At 33.5% G+C, this 18,800-nt stretch overlaps 1 protein-coding gene across 9 annotated transcripts in view; it reads left to right on the top strand.

Moving 5' to 3' along the window:
• Dys (Dystrophin) overlaps nucleotides 1-18,800 on the top strand; it is a 1,414,635-nt gene that overhangs the window by 378,919 nt on the left and 1,016,916 nt on the right. For all 9 annotated transcript variants that reach the window (XM_085956687.1, XM_085956682.1, XM_085956685.1 and 6 more), the window contains one exon: nucleotides 17,392-17,531. In XM_085956687.1, the coding sequence (XP_085812813.1) occupies nucleotides 17,392-17,531 (140 nt within the window). The remainder of the gene's footprint in view (nucleotides 1-17,391; nucleotides 17,532-18,800) is intronic.

The following is an 18,800-nucleotide window of genomic DNA, read 5'->3' as shown; positions in this document are numbered from 1 at the left end:
TCTACAGAGAACCTACTCCAAAAAGTTGAGTTATTCGTATCTTAATTTACTCTTTACTCCTGACAAACGCATCAACTGTTAATCCTCATGTGACATCACTGCCAGTAGAGGTATTAATTAATATTGCCTATATTTCGGATACATGGAATTATTTCAACATATTTCAATGATATTATATTGTAACTGTAACTAACACCTTTTCCTATATTACCATAAAGCGAAGAGTGAATGTAGGCTGTAAAGATCTGACATAAAAAGTGCACACTAAAGTTTGTCAGTCATACGTATTTGTCTCCACCCCTCGTCACTGCCGTAAGGTTGCGAAATGCACTATTTTAGTTTTGAGTATTCTTGTGGAACCCCTGGTACGGCTTACGGAATCCTAGAATTCCGCGGTTACTGTTTCTAGAGAATGCTATTTTTTTTTTGTTGAATTATTAAAATCTGAAGTAAGTATGTATATTATTCATTTAGCAATCAATATGACGTGAACAAAACGTTTCAATAGTATTTTAACAAAATGCTTTTTACTTATTTTTGGGAGGTAGGTACATATGTTTTTATGACAATTCGTCTTCTACTTCTACTACTATCTTTAACAAATCCTTAGATATTTCTTTTTATTCACAAACACCTGCTCTTAATGTAACCATTTCCAAGACATGGTAATATATTGTACGTATACGTCATATTATAACCAAACCATTGTGTCTGGGTATTTGGTTCATTCTCTATAATGCGATATTATGCCATTTCCCATTTCCTGAATGCCATGATGATAAAGCGAAGTCTAATGTTGACACATTTCGCATAATCTTGCTCCAGTATAGTATAGGGTTCCCATTGTTTGCAGTTACATACATGAATTGTAATAATAATAAATGTCAGTCGTGTATCTGAAACAGCTCACATACTTTCATATTAGAAAAAATCTTGAAAAAAAACAATATATGCCGGACTGGATTCAATTTTGTATCCATCGGATTCCGGCCAATGTGCTTTATTTACCAATTGGTTGAGCTTATTAAGTTGACTGTAATTATTTTGTGGGAAGATGAGAAAGTCGGATCTAAGGGTGGGGGCGATGGAACAGAATGCCAGACACTGACCTTTGTGATGATGTATGATGGCTCCGAGGTCTGGTTTCAACTTTCGCTCGCGCGGTATTGTTGTTTTGGGTCACCCGGTTCGTACACTCACGCACTTTGTGACACAGTTTTATGGAGTATATGTGAGGGTGTATGAATGATGATGATAGATTCTGAATGAGTCTGTATCTATTGAGTCAATCACTTAAACGACGGAAAGCTATTAGAACCCCGCTCATGCCCGCTATCGAGATGCAACTGAAAGTTCTTGGTAAGACCGTCTCTCATGACCCGTAATTGCTTGTTGATTATCTGTTGACAATAACACTGGGGATTAGAAGGTGGGTGAGGAAATAAGGAGTGGAATGGGAATATAAATGGCCCGATCACCAATTATTTTAATGATTTTTTATATAAAAATCAATGTTTTTAAAATAAATATAAAACATTAAAATTATGAATTAGTCAAAAAAAATCTATACATTAGCGCAAACTTAGTATACAGAATTTGAATAATATACACGACCACATGATAAGATTGGATTTTTTAACAAATCCACATTTTCTAATGTTTTTATTAAATTGTAAGTTTGTCTATATACCTAATTTGAAAACACCTCGGAATATACCTACTAGAATAAATCTTTTTTGAAAAACTACTACACCTGACAGGACTTGAACCTGGATTAACGTCAATGTGCTTTAACTAATTAAGCTAAGGTCATCCTACTGAATTACGACGAATTTAACTAGTAGTTCTTACATGGCATGCTTATCAAATTGCGTTACTGTTGACTTAGTTTGTGTCTCAGTTTTCAATGTTTAAAGGTTCAAGTTCCACCTTGTTTATCAAAAAACAGAAAAAAAATTTCTTATGAAATTATATGTATTCAATATATGTGTATAAATATAATATATGTTACATTCTGAAATATTGTGAATTATTCGTTGAATAAAAGAAATGATTTTGTAAGTTAATGATTTAAAATGTGAATTATAACAAAAAATTGTCAAAGTGAAAGTTTCGTGTGTTTCTGCTAGGTATTTCTGGTAGTTAGAGTATTCACCTTAACTGGTTCTATACCTTCAACGAGTTTTCTCGCTCTATGAGGCCATGATCGATAGGCCGCACATATAAATTTCGTGAGATATCTCGTCCGACTTTAAACTCAAATTACTAGCCACTGTCAATTGATTTGCATATTCTAAAAACTGAAACACACAGTGACATCTGTTTGAATAATTGTGAAATACTAAGCTACAAATTATCGGTATTACAGCGATTGTGGTAAGAGTTTCGCTCTACATTCAACGTGTATAGTTAAAAATCTCCGGCCTGTCAGATACTGCCATAATAATATTGCGAGGAACAGAAAAGGTTAACGAATATGACTACAGAGAGGGAGGGTACAGAGGAACGAGCTTGCTGGAAGAAGCCAAGGCACTCGTAAAGTTGTGGCGTAATCGAACGAATTCGAAAACGGAATTCTACCATTTAAACGATGTCTCTTTGTATATTATTTATGGAATATTTCCTAGTTTATACGTCTCCTAACGAAGGGAAAAGTTTCGCAGAGATACGTATCGTAATCCCCACACAAAAGCGGCCGGCATAACTACCCAAACCGCTACTAACTGTCGCTCAGCATAAAAGCTCTGTGGGTACTTAGTGTTAACGCTTAGACCGAAATATCTATTAGCAATGATGGCATATTACGATAAATTGTAAATTCAATTAAACATGTGGTAGCTGTAGCTGTCGTACATTAATGAATATGATTTTTGACAAAACTGTTGATTATGTCTCGATTTGTAGTATATGATATAATACAAAACATCTGGTTGAATTATTTATCTTCAATTTAAATAAGTCAATTTTTATTTTGGAATCTGCATCACAGGACCACTTAATTTTGGCGCCAAACTGTGTGCTCGATCTGTTTACTAGAGATGGACATGGAATGTCTAATTATGAAACGTTAATCTCTTTAGCACGGAATGGACATGTACGTAAGCATTGGCTTAATTACATTAACCGTCTTGGCGACTCGCAGGTTCGCACCGACCGTCGTGAGCAATCGTCAATCATAAAATATATGTATGTAACAATTGCATAAAAGAAATTATATACCAATTGGTTTATCTCAATGTTGGTCGTAATTATTGGCGTATAACATACGGAATTCTAACGGATTTAAGTTTTGTACTATTCCATTTGAGTCGTTTTTGGCGACCCGGTTTCGCCTTTCGGTATTTTCAGGCACTATGTGCATTCACCAACAGATAAATATACACTGACAATGAATACAGTTAATTATAACTTATATAATAAATTAATACAATTGAGTAGGTAAAAACTTTATCACCTACCAATTCAAGGATCGTAGTAAAAATATAACAAACAAATTATTATATATTAGTGTTTGTAAAAAACCCCTACGTTATCAATAATAATACAATCAAGGTGAGTGCACAAAAAACGACTCAAATGGAATAGTACAAAACGTAAACCCATTAATAATTGTCTTCAATTTTTATTTTGGAATCTGCATAATAGGACCACTTAGTTTAGGCGCGAAACTTTCTGCTCGGTCCGTTTACTAGAGATGGTCTTGGAATGTCTAATTACGAAACGTTAATCTCTGTAGCACGGACTTAATTGGCTTAAGTACATGAACCGTCTTGCGACTCGCAGGTTCGCACCGACCGTCGTAAACCCATTAATAATGTCTTCAATTTTTATTTTGGAATCTGCATAATAGGACCACTTAGTTTAGGCGCGAAACTTTCTGCTCGGTCTGTTTACTAGAGATGGTCTCGGAATGTCTAATTACGAAACGTTAATCTCTGTAGCACGGACTTAATTGGCTTAAGTACATGAACCGTCTTAGCGACTCGCAGGTTCGCACCGACCGTCGTGAGCAATCGTCTATCATAAAATATATGTATGTAACAATTTGTAGAGGTTTTACCTAACTCTACAACTGACATGTTATTATAAATCATATAACATAACTGAGACTGTACAAGTGCCGTATTTGAATTACTATACTGTAACAGAACTGGTCTGTGGCTGGCTTAATACAATGCATTGAAATGCATCAATGTATAACATCAAAATATAATTAAACTCAGATTCACGTGCCTGATGAAAACCATTCTTTAATACGGCTTTTTTCCAACGCAAATCATTGGGATGGCGTAGATATCAGGTTCTATCAGTCGACAGGGGTGTAGCCGCACACAGAGGGAGAGAGTGGGACGTAGGCGGTTAGACTCAGCCATTAATTATTGGCACACGTTATATCGACTGTTCTGCTCCATTGGAGCGATTCACTTTGTTGTGAGCTAACGCGAGGCGATACCCACTGCACTACACCCCTGGAATTGCGTCGAAATATACATTATGATACAAAAAAAATCAGTGACATTAAAGTATTTTTCCAAGATTGTGAATAAATTGATGGTTCATGTGCTGACTATCATACGACACAGTGATGAAGGCTACTCAATAAATGATAATCTATGTGAATAATAAAGAACATTTCATATAAAATGTAACACTCAAAACTACGTCATGATATTCCTGTGGTGTTTAGCCGAAAAATCTATTAAGTAATTAAGTAATAGTCAGTTTTGTTAAAAATGTTAAAGTTAGCTGTAAGGTATCTAAAAAAAAAATGCTTAGTCCAAAATTCCGAGAAGTCAGACTCGTACAAGTCATGCTGTGAAATGGCGCACAGGGACCAGGAATTATCGACAGTCGGACCCCTCTCTTCACCGAGGCGGATCGTTTGATTTTAATTTTCAAAAATGTTTAGCCTTTAAGTAAGTTAAGTCTTTTATCAAATGAATACTTTTGCCCCAAAAGTTTGAGTACTGGACTCCCACCTTTCCAACACTCATTAGTACAGATTGAAAGCTTTGTTATAAATCTTCGCAATAACACTAGATACATCCATAACTAATATAATATTATAGTTGTCGATTGTTGTCAAAAGTGTGCATTTACTCGAATAGAATAAATAGTAAAAACTTAAATCAATTTTTGAATTTATTATATACTTTTTAATGGTAATTTTCTTACGGCACATTCAAATTAAAAACAAAAAACTACTGAAATTCAACAATAGACTAACTCAACATATTATATTTAATTTGATTCGCCTACAAAATGTATGTGTTAACATTACGGCATTGTTTCACTTTTTTGGACCACGTGTCGTAGCCCCTACTTATATGGGGATCCTGGGTTATAGCCCCTTCAGCTGTATAGTTAATCCCGCACTAGCTTCACCATTATTTTGATAGATAGTGTTACCATATTTATAATAATATTATGCTTACATTACGTATGTTGCGAATAAATAAAATTAATTAATGAACTGGTTACTGTTCTTCATAAATCATTATTCAGTTGTGTATGACATATTGATGGGTGAAGTGAATAAAAATAAAATCATGTAAATTGTAATTTTACCACTGGAACAATTAGCGAAAACCTCAAAGATGCTGATGAAAGCCTTCACCTGTAAGAGTATTCAGTGGTATCTGTTTGAAAATAGTTCAAGTTTAACATAAGTGCAATTTGTCAATGCTACACCAACCCCACACGTTTGTATGAAAATTAGTAGGCATAGACTAAGGACTAATATGTTTGCCTCATTTTCATATATTTAGGCTCCATATAGGTATATTATATTATGAGAAGGTTTTTCCCGTCATATATAGAAAGATTGCATATAAATTGTGTTACATTTCACCGTATCCATAAGCTGTCGTACCGGTAAAAGATGGCCGTATAGCATTGTGATAAAAAAATGACGGGTTGTTCGTGGATCATTGCAGAAAGTAATGTTATTAGACTTATTAAGAATATTAATTTAATAAGTACGACTTAAGACTTACGAGCACCCACTTGCTAAATTACATTTGAATTATTTAGACTTTTATATTACATTGGATATGATCGTATTTCTAATTTACTTAACTACTTATTTTATTATGTGTTTCCATTGTGTTCCTGTGGTTTTTATTACGTATTTATTTAGACATGAGTTTGATCTCAATACTATACGTCCATCGGATTCCGATACAACATCTCACTGTACACTGTGATACGGCCAACTGCATACGATCAATTTTCCGGAACACTATGGAAAATCCCATATGTAACTAGTAGCAAGTAGAGACAACTAATGGGGTAGATGCTGCATTCGATCGGCGCACGTTTTTATCACATTTAGAAAGGTATAATATAAGTGTGTGAAAATGGACAGAGTAATATTTCACAGGCTACCCGAACGCCGAATGGTGTGCACTGATGCATTGTGTGTTCCTGCACCAGACTGCCGCAGAAAACTTACCTTTAACATGTTTATTTTTATTCTGACTTTAATTATACAAACGTAACTTGCATACGGTTGATTTATTATTAATGATTTATTATAAAAACTGAACGCAAAGAGACAAGTTAATATCCATTCCAATTGTTCCTATTATATGCTTTTGTTTCTATGTAAACTTATCCTTCTATCTAAAGCTGAATCAAATTTAAACACGAATATGTTTTTCACGCCTTCAGGAAACGGAAAGGCATTTTCAAATTATTTTTGTGAATAGTCCAGTTCCAGTTTCTTCTTTATTCTATACTAAGTTTTTGTTGTATGCATGTATGTATTATATACTATATCCATCACGTGTTCCAAAAATACTGAGTAAAACATCAGTGGCGAAGGGTGGAGGTAGGCTGTTAAGATCCGCCATAAATAATTCACGCTAAACGTTGTCAGTAATACGTATTTGCTTTATACGTATTTCCTACGTGTTGGTAAATTTAAAAAAATCAATTAAACCCTGCGTTATACTAAGCCATAATAAAAATAGTAAGAAATATCCGTCTATCTATAACATTTTTTTTAATCTATAATGGCCTGGTTTAGACAGGGCTTAATGAATTAAAAAAAAAACTAACTTACACCATCTGTAATATGATGTATTCTTAATTTAACGAAAACAAATAAGTATGGCTGAAAAGGTGTGCTCTAATATTGTCTGATCGCCCATATCATACCTAACATATTATGGTTTAGTTTAGGTAGGGTTTAATGGAATTTTGAAAACTAACCATTATCATCTGCAATCTGTATTATTAGTTAATGAAAACAAATAAATATGACTGACAAAGTTTAGTGTGCACTGTTTATGTCGAATCTTAACAGTCTACCTCCACCCTTCGCCACTGGTAAGGTTCTATTATCTACATTGCAGTATCGGTATAAAGATACAAAAAATTGATTATATTGTGTAAAAGAAAACATTTTTACAAGACATTTCCAATTCTATACAAGCAACTTGTCTACACTTACCCGTAAAGTGGGACTTTCATTTCAGCGCTCTATTTAATATTTATCTCACGAAAATCGAATTCAATCGAATCGCAAAGTTTCTCGACGACTTTTAAATAAATAAATCAAGTCTCATTCACTCGATTTAACTTAATTTTCTCTTCTACTAGTTCTATCGCGAGAGATAATGTCAGATGAAATTTAACCGGTTGTCGAATTTTCTCGCGAATTATTTAATTTAACACGACGTAATACTGATAATATTATAATTAATACCTATGCAGTATATTTTGTTAAATATTACGGCCGAAATTCATTTATCCTTTCAGTTCAGACATAGAATAACGTAATACTTAATTAAATTGGTAATATTAGGTACCTGTAATGCTAAGCTCGATTAGAAACTTTTTTTTTTTTTTTTTACTATACTCGTTATTATAATAATTATTATTTTGACATTTTTGTCGCACAATGTCGCAAATAGTTTATTTTCATTAAACAAAATATGTCTGAATGATTGCGTGTTTCAAATTGAAATATAAAATGTTTAATACCTATTAAATAATATTCTTCGTTATGTCGACTCACGGATAGAACATCGTCGGCGGTTAGTAGTCAAATGCGTATTGCACTGGCTTGTCATCTGGGGGCCCTGGGTTCGATTTCTGATGAAGTCACAATAGAAATATGGAATTTTCTTAGAGTCTGGGTTGTTCTGTGATTGTTTCACTACCAGTACATTATTAGTACTCATTCATTTCCTGTTATAGTGTTAAAAAAAGAAAGAAAATCTTAGTTATTTAATTAAGCATATTTTAACGAATAGGGGATATGGTGTATCCCAGGTGGTATACCAGGAATATAATCTTTTTTTTTTAATAACTGGGTAACCTCTTTTTGAAAATACATAATAATTAATAATAACATTAATGGTTTCTTAATGGTGATTATTTGAAATGAATGACGATGCATGGTTCCACGCTATTCGATTTTTGATGGTGACTTTATAGGATTTTGTTACAACATTGTCTTTATACAGGAACGATTTAAATTCGTTAATGAATGACGATGCATGGTTCCACGCTATTCGATTTTTGATGGTGACTTTATAGGATTTTGTTACAACATTGTCTTTATACAGGAACGATTTAAATTCGTTAATGAATCCACTCTTGTTTAAAAAGTTTTGGAAGGCTTAATCTTATAGTGGACAACACTCTAGAATTTACATTTAGTTTTTTTTACTCAATATAAGTTACTAATTAGTACATATTGTTTTACACCGTGAGATATTGGGAAAGGGAAGAGAAAGAAGAAGACTAGATAATGCATTTACGAGCTTAAAGTGGCATTTATAGTGGATTACTTGTATTTATTATTATGGACAGCAGTGGCGAAGGCTCCATAGGCGATTAGTTGATAAGTATTTAAATTTAAATAAATAAAAAAATGTGCGGGAACCGATTGAATATATCGTCAGAATAATTAATTCATATTTAATAAATATAAATGAGAGCCATATATCGTCAGAATTTAGAATAAAAAAAAAAGACAAAGCAGCGCCTACAGCGAGTATTGTAATATCGATTCACTCAAGATGATTTTGGCGTGCTTTTTGTATGAACTGCGTATCACGTGGCATCGGGGTAGTCTGGTTTTGTTCATACGAATCTATATGCTTATAAGGCAAAACCTCTCCGCATATATTTAATGTTGATGACTACCGCTTTATTCGAATAATAATTAATAATGCGATAATTAAAAAAAATAATTTCTATGGGTTCAATCACGTCCTATAAAGATAGAATATTTTTAAAAATAAATAATAATTTTGTGTCGTGATTATTATTTATCAGTTAATTCAGTCATAGACTAACATATATTATATATTATTTAGTGTGACGTTGACATTAGTGTATACATATTCATCAGTCGTAATATCGTATTATCGTCTTATTTCCCGTAAGTATACCTGACAAGTGTGCTCTTCCTCTCAGATCTCCACAGCCTACCACTTTCCAAAAGCCACTCTTCTCCACTGATGGACAGTCACTACAGATAAATAAATTTATCTTTAAAATGTATATTTTCACTTGCATGAAAACAATATTCAATACGGGGATATTCCTAATTCCCTCCGCAATTAATGTTATTTTGTAATGGAAAACTGTTCGTTTAAGTTTATGTAAGTACTGTATTTAAGTACCACGAATGTATTATTAAATGTTTCCATATCCGAGAGAATACGCCGGGCACCGTCCGTGCACAGATTTTCCGAGTGCTTTTAAAGGATGAACATTTCCCGAGATTTTTGGATTCAATAATGCAGGTGGATTAGAGTGGATTTGTATTGTTTTTGTGCAATGCAAGAGACACAAATGTTTGAACACATATTTATCGGTGTTGGTAGTATTTATCATACTGTCAAGCATTTTTAGATATATTGATTGGGTCACGAGCTCTACTACAGCTGGTTGGTCAAAATTTTAACAATCACTGTAATGTTGTTATTTTCTTTGTAATGTTTTCCCCTACCTACAGCCTTTACTACACTTTCTGAATAAGGATAGAATGAATTGGTAACAACAAATCGTCATCAAATTTTTACTATGTTACTATTATTGTAATGTTTGCAATGATAAATAAATAATGAGCGGATGTATATTTGAGGCTATTGTCTTAAGTATCGGTTACCTCCACTTCTTTGTTGTTGTTGATTGGTTGTCTAAGTACTTTTTCAACGTTTAAATATTCCACCTACGCTACGATGAGCTTTCGTGGATGTTGTTTTATGACTTCTTAAAATAGCTTCTACTTAGCACATTCGGATTACTTCGATGTGCGTTATATTGTTATAATATTTAATCCTGCTTATAGTTCTTATTTTTCCACGTCATATTGTGAACGTCCACTATGTGTAAATGATTACATTTGAATTTGGAACAGAATATGGAGGCACCTAACAGACTTTGAAACAAATAAAAGAACCGACATAAATAGTGCACTTTAACAGTCATACGTATCTGTTTTTATTGTATTACGACTACAAATTTCGGGTTGCGGTGGATAGTTTTTTAAATTCAATTAAACCCTGCGTTAACCAAACAATAATCGATAAAACTATTCGTGTATCTATAAAATATCTTAAACTATGCTAATAATAATCAATGACATCAATGTGGACGAAGCATCTGGAAAAAAATGACACTCACTTTTTTGTCGGGTCTGTCGAATGGCATAATCTGTTCTCACGCCATTACAATAAAGGTGATATTACTATAAATTCCCGATGACTTTTGTCGGGTCTGCCGAATGGCATAATCCATATTTTAATATCAATATCGTCCGCTCAAATAAACATTGACACTAGAAACACTGTTCTTACGCCATTACAATAAAGGTGAAATTGCTATAAATTCCCGATGCGTGATATCGCATAATGGAAATTCCGAAATTTTCTCACGTGACGTTTACCTATACATGTGCGAATGTCGCTATGCGCGAATTTACTTGCTAGCTACTGTACCGAGTGCGTTGTCCATTAATAATGTCATTGATAATAATACACAATTTTATGTATTTTATAGTTTGAAGAATATTTTTTATCTGTTATAGGTAGTTTGGTTAGGCAGGGCTTAACGAATTTTAAAAACGAACCAAAACCATTTGTAATATGTATTGTTAATTCAACGAAAACCAATAAGTATGACTGATTTTTTGTCGGATCGCATATAGCATACCTAAACTATTATAGTTTGATTGAGGTAGGGTTTAATTGATTTTTCACAACTAATCCAGCATCATCTGCAATTTGTATTCTCAGTTCAATGAAAACAAATATGTATATTTATATCTTATAATGTTTCGTGTGCACTATTTAATTCGGATCTTAACAGCCTACCTACACCCCTCTCCACTGATTAAGGGCGGACGTGCTCAGCGTAAGTCAAAATGGAGCTTTTATTCTATTTTAAAAGCATGATCCTGGACATTCCTCAAACGTTGTAGATAATCTATCTATATAATTTTGAAGCCTTATTATCCTTCATATTTATTTTAAACATTTGATGACTGCATAAAGTATTTTTATTACATAAAATAGTATTCTTTTAAACCTCTCGCTCTAATGTTTTAGAATATAGTCATATTTCAGTACATAAATGTGCAGTGGTGATAAGATTTTTTACATTTATTAATTTTTAAACGCATTTATAAAACCTTCACTATAATTTATGTCGACATTATTCTAGTGAAATATTTACGATAAAAAATTATATTGATAATCTCTGTGATCCCAAATTTGACAAGAATTAGGCATTTTATTATTCAAAAAAATGGGCAAGATTAACACATTTGAAGATAATTCTAAAGATACTAATTATAAGCTATGTTTTTGACCATTCAAGTGTGATAAACATCCTAAGAATAATGATTGCTTTAAAATAATTATTGACCTAAGAATAAGGTAGTGTTTTTTTGAAATACGCCATTTCTTTTGGCATTCCCCAGTGGTTAAGCTACAACATACGGCCGTAGCCATAAATTGACAAACTATAATTGAAGTAGGGAGTGAAATGATGTTAAAGCACGTGTTTGAACATGTACCGTTTAAAAAAAGATTTAATTTTCGGTTATTATTATTTCGTTTATTAGGAATGTCCAGAACCATGCTTTCAAAATATAATAAAAGCTCCATTGTGACCTACGCTGAGCATGTCTCCCCTTAATAGCCTCATTTATGGCGTGCAATTGTCATAATAATATTATTCTGTTAGTCAAAATGCTTTGCACGTAGTTTTAACACGAATAAACTTTTTCATTTAAACTGACATAGTTACGAACAATAAATAATAGACGAATAATGTCAAATTAAATGTGCCTTCGTTTGGCAGTTAAAACAATTCACAAATCCCACCGCGCGCCACAAACTTTTGTAATAATCGAACTAGACTAGTAATGTTGTAATAAACCAACGTTGAGCTATAAACTACCCCGGTATTTCATAGTTTTCTTCTTGTATATTATGGTTCAGTGTTTGTGTGTGATGTGGCTTTTCTCTACGGTTCGGCGTTTGGTATTCCAGAGCCGCGGCATCCTCCGGGAATCAAACCTGAGCTTCTTAAATCCTACGCCGTCGTGCAGTAAACCCTCACACCGCGGAATCTCAAATCCCGATGAGCGAAAAGAATTTGTCTTTGGCGTAATGGTTGAGATATTTCTTCGCATTTTAACGTTGATTAAAGAACTCGGTGATACTGGTATCATAGATTTCTGTTTAAATTTAGTGTCGTAAAATGAAAGCACCCGTACACATGCATGGGTTTACTGGCAGCAATAGTGCGTATTTTAAACTATCGTGACAATAACTGTTGACACGTAAAAGTGCTGACTGCCTCTCCAATCTCATTCTTCAAGAGTAAGCGAGACGCAATGTTATCATGTTATCGTACTATTTGACAGGTAGTGAAAATCGGTTAACCTCAAAATTAGTATAGTTCGTTTTTTTGCCGGCAGGTTAACCACTATCGTTCTACGGCGCAGGCGCAGATCGAAAAAATCCCTACTGTTGCATGAAAATTCAGAAGCTTCGAAACATTTTTGATTCATGCATGCAAGCTTGCAACTGCAGGTTACCCATACGTTTTCTTGTTATGACCGCGATAATACTTACTGTCAACACTAAATCCATACAGTGTAAACTGGGTATAAATTTTAGTTTTAGCAACCCTTGAATGCATGATTTTTTTTTTAGTTATAATACAAATTTTGCCATTCCAATACATGTTTTAGCAACGGGAAAAATAATTAAAAACAAAACATTCCAAACATCATTCTAATTAAAAAAAAAATAAAACAGTCGTTTCATATATATGATACATTGTGCACTACAAGTCTAAAAATATATTTCGTGAAAATATACATTAATAATAATATGAAAATGGATAGGTACCATGATATTGGAAATATTTTTTTTTTGCTGAAAGTACTAAATAACAATGGTTTATTGTGACAAAAACATCAAAAATCCAAATTTCACACATGTCAAATTGAAACTAACATAATATTAGTTATTAAAATTTAATATTAAAAAAATTAGTCATGAAGGTACCTACCAAAAGAAATTACTTCTGAAAAAATAGATGTCAGTAAAAGAACAGAATTAAAATACAATCCGCAGCATATATGCAACATGATGCACTCAAGGGTTGAGTGTGTTTAAAACAGTAACTAGGTTAAGTGTGTTCTATAAAAAATAAAAAAAATAAATCTATGGCTGCGTTCACACGATTATCATTTGACATTAAGACAAGTAGCAAAGTGCAGCGTAACATCCCCATATCCAAACCTTCCCTAAAATGAACAAATCGTCTGCGACTTTCAGTGACTTCCAGTGTTTTTTTTGTGCGATGAAATTTATAGTGTTTGTCGAATTTATTATGTCTTTATAATCAAGTAAAATATTCCAAATTTGAAACGATATATTATGATTAATAATAGATGAGCAAAAAATAGCTAACCATCTTTTGTTTTTGACTAATTATCGCGAAGCGCTGCCACGATAGCCGAGCGGCTAACGCATCGGTTTATAATAATGTCGTAGATACCAGGTTCGAGTCCTGGGTGTTGCATAATACATCGTCAGCTAAATGCAGAACTGCAGATTCTAACTTACATTATTTGAAATATTTTAGAAGTGAGTTCTTTGAAACAATCTACTTAAATTATTTATCACTTGTATAGATAAACGCGTACATGATTTATTTTAGTAATTGATGAAAATAATGATGCAAATAACTTAAATAGGATGTTTCAAAGAACAATTCTTTTAAATATTTTAAATGTGAGATAGAATAGTTTTGCATTGAGCTGACGAATATTGTTGTTCAATGTGTGCTTGAAGTCAGTGTATGAACCTAATTAGTTGAGCAAATGTTTATCATCTATTTATCGTAAAACAAAAACAACAAAAAAAAATGTTAATACAAATCTCCACCCTGTGGAGGCCCAAAATGATCTTCTTAGGATTGTACATGGTGCAAAAAATGATCTATCGCAGTTTTTGTAAACATCGTAAATGCATCACTTTGTCTGTGTAGCATTGCGTCTCAAATGGTTAGTAATATATATATATATATATATTGTGTGCTATAAAATATCCAATTTCCTATTTGGCTTGACCCGCTTATACTGTATTAGAAAGTTTACTTGGGTGCGGTTTCAGAAACTTGCGCCCGAAGAAAATGAGCGAATTGAATTTTATGTTTCTCAAGATTTGAGCATCGGACTGTGATTTATTTGTTATGCTTCTTTTTGCCGCGCTTTTTTATGTTACCGTAATGAAAAATAAACTTTCCCCATCCGCCGCCGAGATAAAAGAGGCGCCAAAGCGGGATGTAAAGGAGATAGTTTTCCCGAATGAGATTTCCGGTGGATCATCGTCCTGATGGCCGTATTACGTCGTAGGTCGTAACGCGGTTAAACTCGACCCGAATCAGTTGTAAGCTGTTAACACATTGTGTGGCTTTATATAACTACCACTTGACCAACAATTAAATTAAAAGCTGTCATTAATTTAAGCGCATACCTACTGATTTTCTGTCCAATTAGGCGGTTATCGGATATTTGATTAAAAATATCCAATTGTAGATTCTAATATAATGGATTTGGATCAAGTAAGGCCTGCGTCGATGCACGCAAACTGCAGTGTCATGTGTATGAACCCTTAGTCAGCTTATTTATCACTGTGTTATCAATTCGTCAGCTGCTATTCTAACTCACATTTTAAATATTTTGCAGAAGAGTTTTTTTGAAACAGCCTACTTCATATATTATATATACAAAAGTGTATGCAACATTTTTTTCATCAATCATACTAAAATATTATCTATAACGATTATAAATAATTTCAGTAAGTTGTTTCAAAATACTCTCTTCTCAAAAATTACAAATGTAAGTTAGAATACTTCTGCATTCAGCTGACGAATTGTTTTAGATAACCGTCTTGTATACGGAATTGCCTCAAGTGATAAGAAAAATAACTGAAACTTGTTACTATGTTAACTAGTTATAATATCCGTGCAGCACCTTTGTAATATGCTTTGGTCTCGAATCATATTTCCGAGTTATTCATGACAGCTGGTTTTTTATATGAATTTCAAATGACGGTTAATTGCCATGGAACGTAGCACATTCGTTAGACAAAAACAACAAATAGCCTAGCTCATAATTTTGATTTCTCTTTACAACATTGAAATGTTTAATAAAATATGACAAATAAGAAGTAGTTATAAAAATTATTTGGGATAGGTTACAATGGATTCATTAGTATATTTATTTTAATATCCGGAAGATGTTATTTTATGTTTATAGTCGTTCAGATACTATAGTTGGGTCTTTCTGTGTGATAAAGTCTTGGAGTCACCTCTCTCTCTTGCACATGGCCATAAAATTAAATTTATTTGTAAAGCGTGGTTACGGAATTTTCTTTTTTGTGATGTTTTACTAACAAGATTCTAAAAAAAGAGTTTTCTTTTATCAAAAAAAGCCGTAGCCGTGTTAATGCCGAAACAGGCAGACTGCACGAGAAAAACTCACGTTAAAAAGTTATTTTTACCTGTGTTGACGCGGATGAGTACTTTTTCCTTCATTTATGCATGTCGTTTTTGTGAAGTTGTAATCTACGGTGTCTGATAAACATATTGCAAAGTATAAGCCAATTCTCACATATTTGATGTGACGTCATCGTTATTCACAAAACACACGTTGTATCATGGACCTTCGCACACTGCTGGAATAAAACATTTTATTTTGAAAAAAAAAACGTCTGGAGGCACATGCAACTATTTTCACCCGACATGCAGCGCAGGTATAATTCAGAAATGTCGTTCTTCGTCATTCATTTTGGGATGCCGAGTGACGTCACTGTCCTCGCACGGTCTTGCCTATACGCAGATAAGAAAGTTGCACGTTGTGCTCAGTTTTGATTTATGACTATTATTCCAGTCGAGACGATTTTCAATGTGCGACTGGGCTTACGTTTCGCTGTTCGGTTCAATCACTCGTTATAAATATGCATATTTCTTAAGTAGCCTCGTCGCAACAATACACGCCTTGTATTGAATTTATTGACTTGACTATGAGACTTGAGAGTGGGTTCATCGTTTGGGCCCCGCATCAGTTGAAGTACTGCCTTATGGTGGAGAGGGTCCAGAAGACATTTTTGAGACTCTTACTTTCGGCTATATGGATATTATCCGTGGCTCTATCCGAAACACTTTCTCTTAGGTATGCTAACATACTGTAACTTAAAATTTAGAAGGTATCTTTATTTAGCTACATATTTTTTTCCGACTTATAAGCGGCGTAAATGGAAACTCTGCCATTCTTGATAATTATCATAGGAATCGAGGGCATCCGTTGTTTGTTCTCACAAGATATAGAACTAACCTGCCATTAGTAATGCCAATAACCATGTTTAATGGCATCGCTTCGGATATTGATATATTCCACTAATGTGAGGGTGAATTTAGGTGGACGATGTTTTATAAGTTTATAAGATAGGGTCTATCAATAGTTCACTGTGCTTCCATCTACTTTTATTTTATTTTATTTCTTTTCTTATTTGATTTTTTATTTTATTACTTATTGTATTATTAACTCACATTGCTATGTAGTTTTATTTGAAAAATTTTTAACACCGTTTTTATGTCACGTCGTGAACGCTTTAAATTCATAATTTGTTATATTCATTATATTATGTAAAATAAATAAATTTGAATTTAAATTACAGCAGTGTATTCCAAAGTGGGTGATAGGGGGTTCTAGATTTATCCTGAATCAAAAAGAAAGCATATCAAAATACTGACGTTGGGTACTTACTACTCACAAATGAATGTTTAAGTTTTGTTGTAAACTTGTATACCTACTTAATATTTTTCGTTATCTTTTCTTTTCAGATCGCGATACCTCTTTACCGGGGGTGGACAGTCGCGGGGCGCGTTGGGCGGGCGCCCCCGCTCTTTCTTCGCGCCGAGGCTCGCCGGCCGCTACCCCTTCTGCGGCCCTGCTCGCCTCATTTGACAAAACCATTCTTCAGGTAAGCACCGACAGAATCATTTTCACCGTAAAATTACCGGCCTCGCCGTAAATATATAAGGGGCGAATTTCACAGAATTATTAATATCCCGTTGAAACTGCTTTTTATGTCAATATATAAGTGGATACCTGATTATCATTAACCATAATCTAATTTACAAAAGTGAAAGTGGTCTTACATCGGCTAACGTAACTGCTTTCGCATGTTTTTACCTGGATAGGTTATTTGTTCGTCGATTAGAAAGCATTCGATTCAAAATGAATTCAATTCCATAATGTGTATAAAAGTATCAAAAATAAATGTGATCAGTTAGATTCAACCGTATGTAAATGAAATACCTATTGCCTATTATCCACTTCTTTCAAATGAAATCAAGCTTTACACCGCCCCTAAAAGTCAATCAAAGGTACATATATCAAAAGGTTAACATAATGTATCAAATAAAACGTTCCATTTATGCAAGGTGCGCGCACGATATCTGTATACTCGCTGTGGGTTTTTTGCTCAATTTCCGTATACGAAAAGATTCAAAATAATTCGGTACACAGATAGATACCGAAAAGTTGACAAAATTTAGGGACCGTTTAGGATAAAAATCTAATTATTTTTCCGGTGATGCTATTGATCTGAAATCTTCAATTGTTTTCTCGGTTTCTATACATAAATAGAAAATGTTGTCGATCTACTTTCCGATTTAAAAACAAGCAACCATGTCGTGTGGACTATGTATACCTAATTCTTCAATCATCTCATGGCATGATAGCGCAAATACCTACGCAATTTTATTAATTGCTATGTACCTAATGGTGAATTGACAGTACCTAATAGCAAACGTTAAATCTATGTGCGCACTGCGGTTTTCACAACTAAAAAACGTGAAATTAAAAAAATATAACGGCAAAATGATACACAATGTTTGTCAAAAAAATGAAATTAACAACATTAGGTTAATTAGGGGTCGGTGAACTTTTTCTTGGGTATTTTGGGCTTAGAATCCAAGTATAGGTTTTCCATGATACAAGACACATTGCATTGACTAGCTATAATAGCTAGATGAATACTACATAATTGATAATAAGACGCCCACAGTGACTGAGCGGACTACGCGTCGGTTCACAATATCGTGGGTACCACATTCAAATCCCGGGTCTGAAAAATACAAATTCAATTTGTGTTTGGAGTCAGAGTATTGATCCAATAGGTTGAGCAAGTGGCTAATATCCATTGCTTCTTAAATACAAATCTGTTAATACAAACCTCCGCTCTGTG

This window comes from Rhyacophila brunnea, unplaced genomic scaffold (genome assembly GCF_057557595.1).
Source record: "Rhyacophila brunnea isolate RB1 unplaced genomic scaffold, BYU_Rbru_1.0 scaffold_6, whole genome shotgun sequence".
NCBI lineage: Eukaryota > Metazoa > Arthropoda > Insecta > Trichoptera > Rhyacophilidae > Rhyacophila > Rhyacophila brunnea.
The sequence above is the reverse complement of the archived record's forward strand: the minus strand, read 5'-3'. Positions and strand labels throughout refer to the sequence as shown.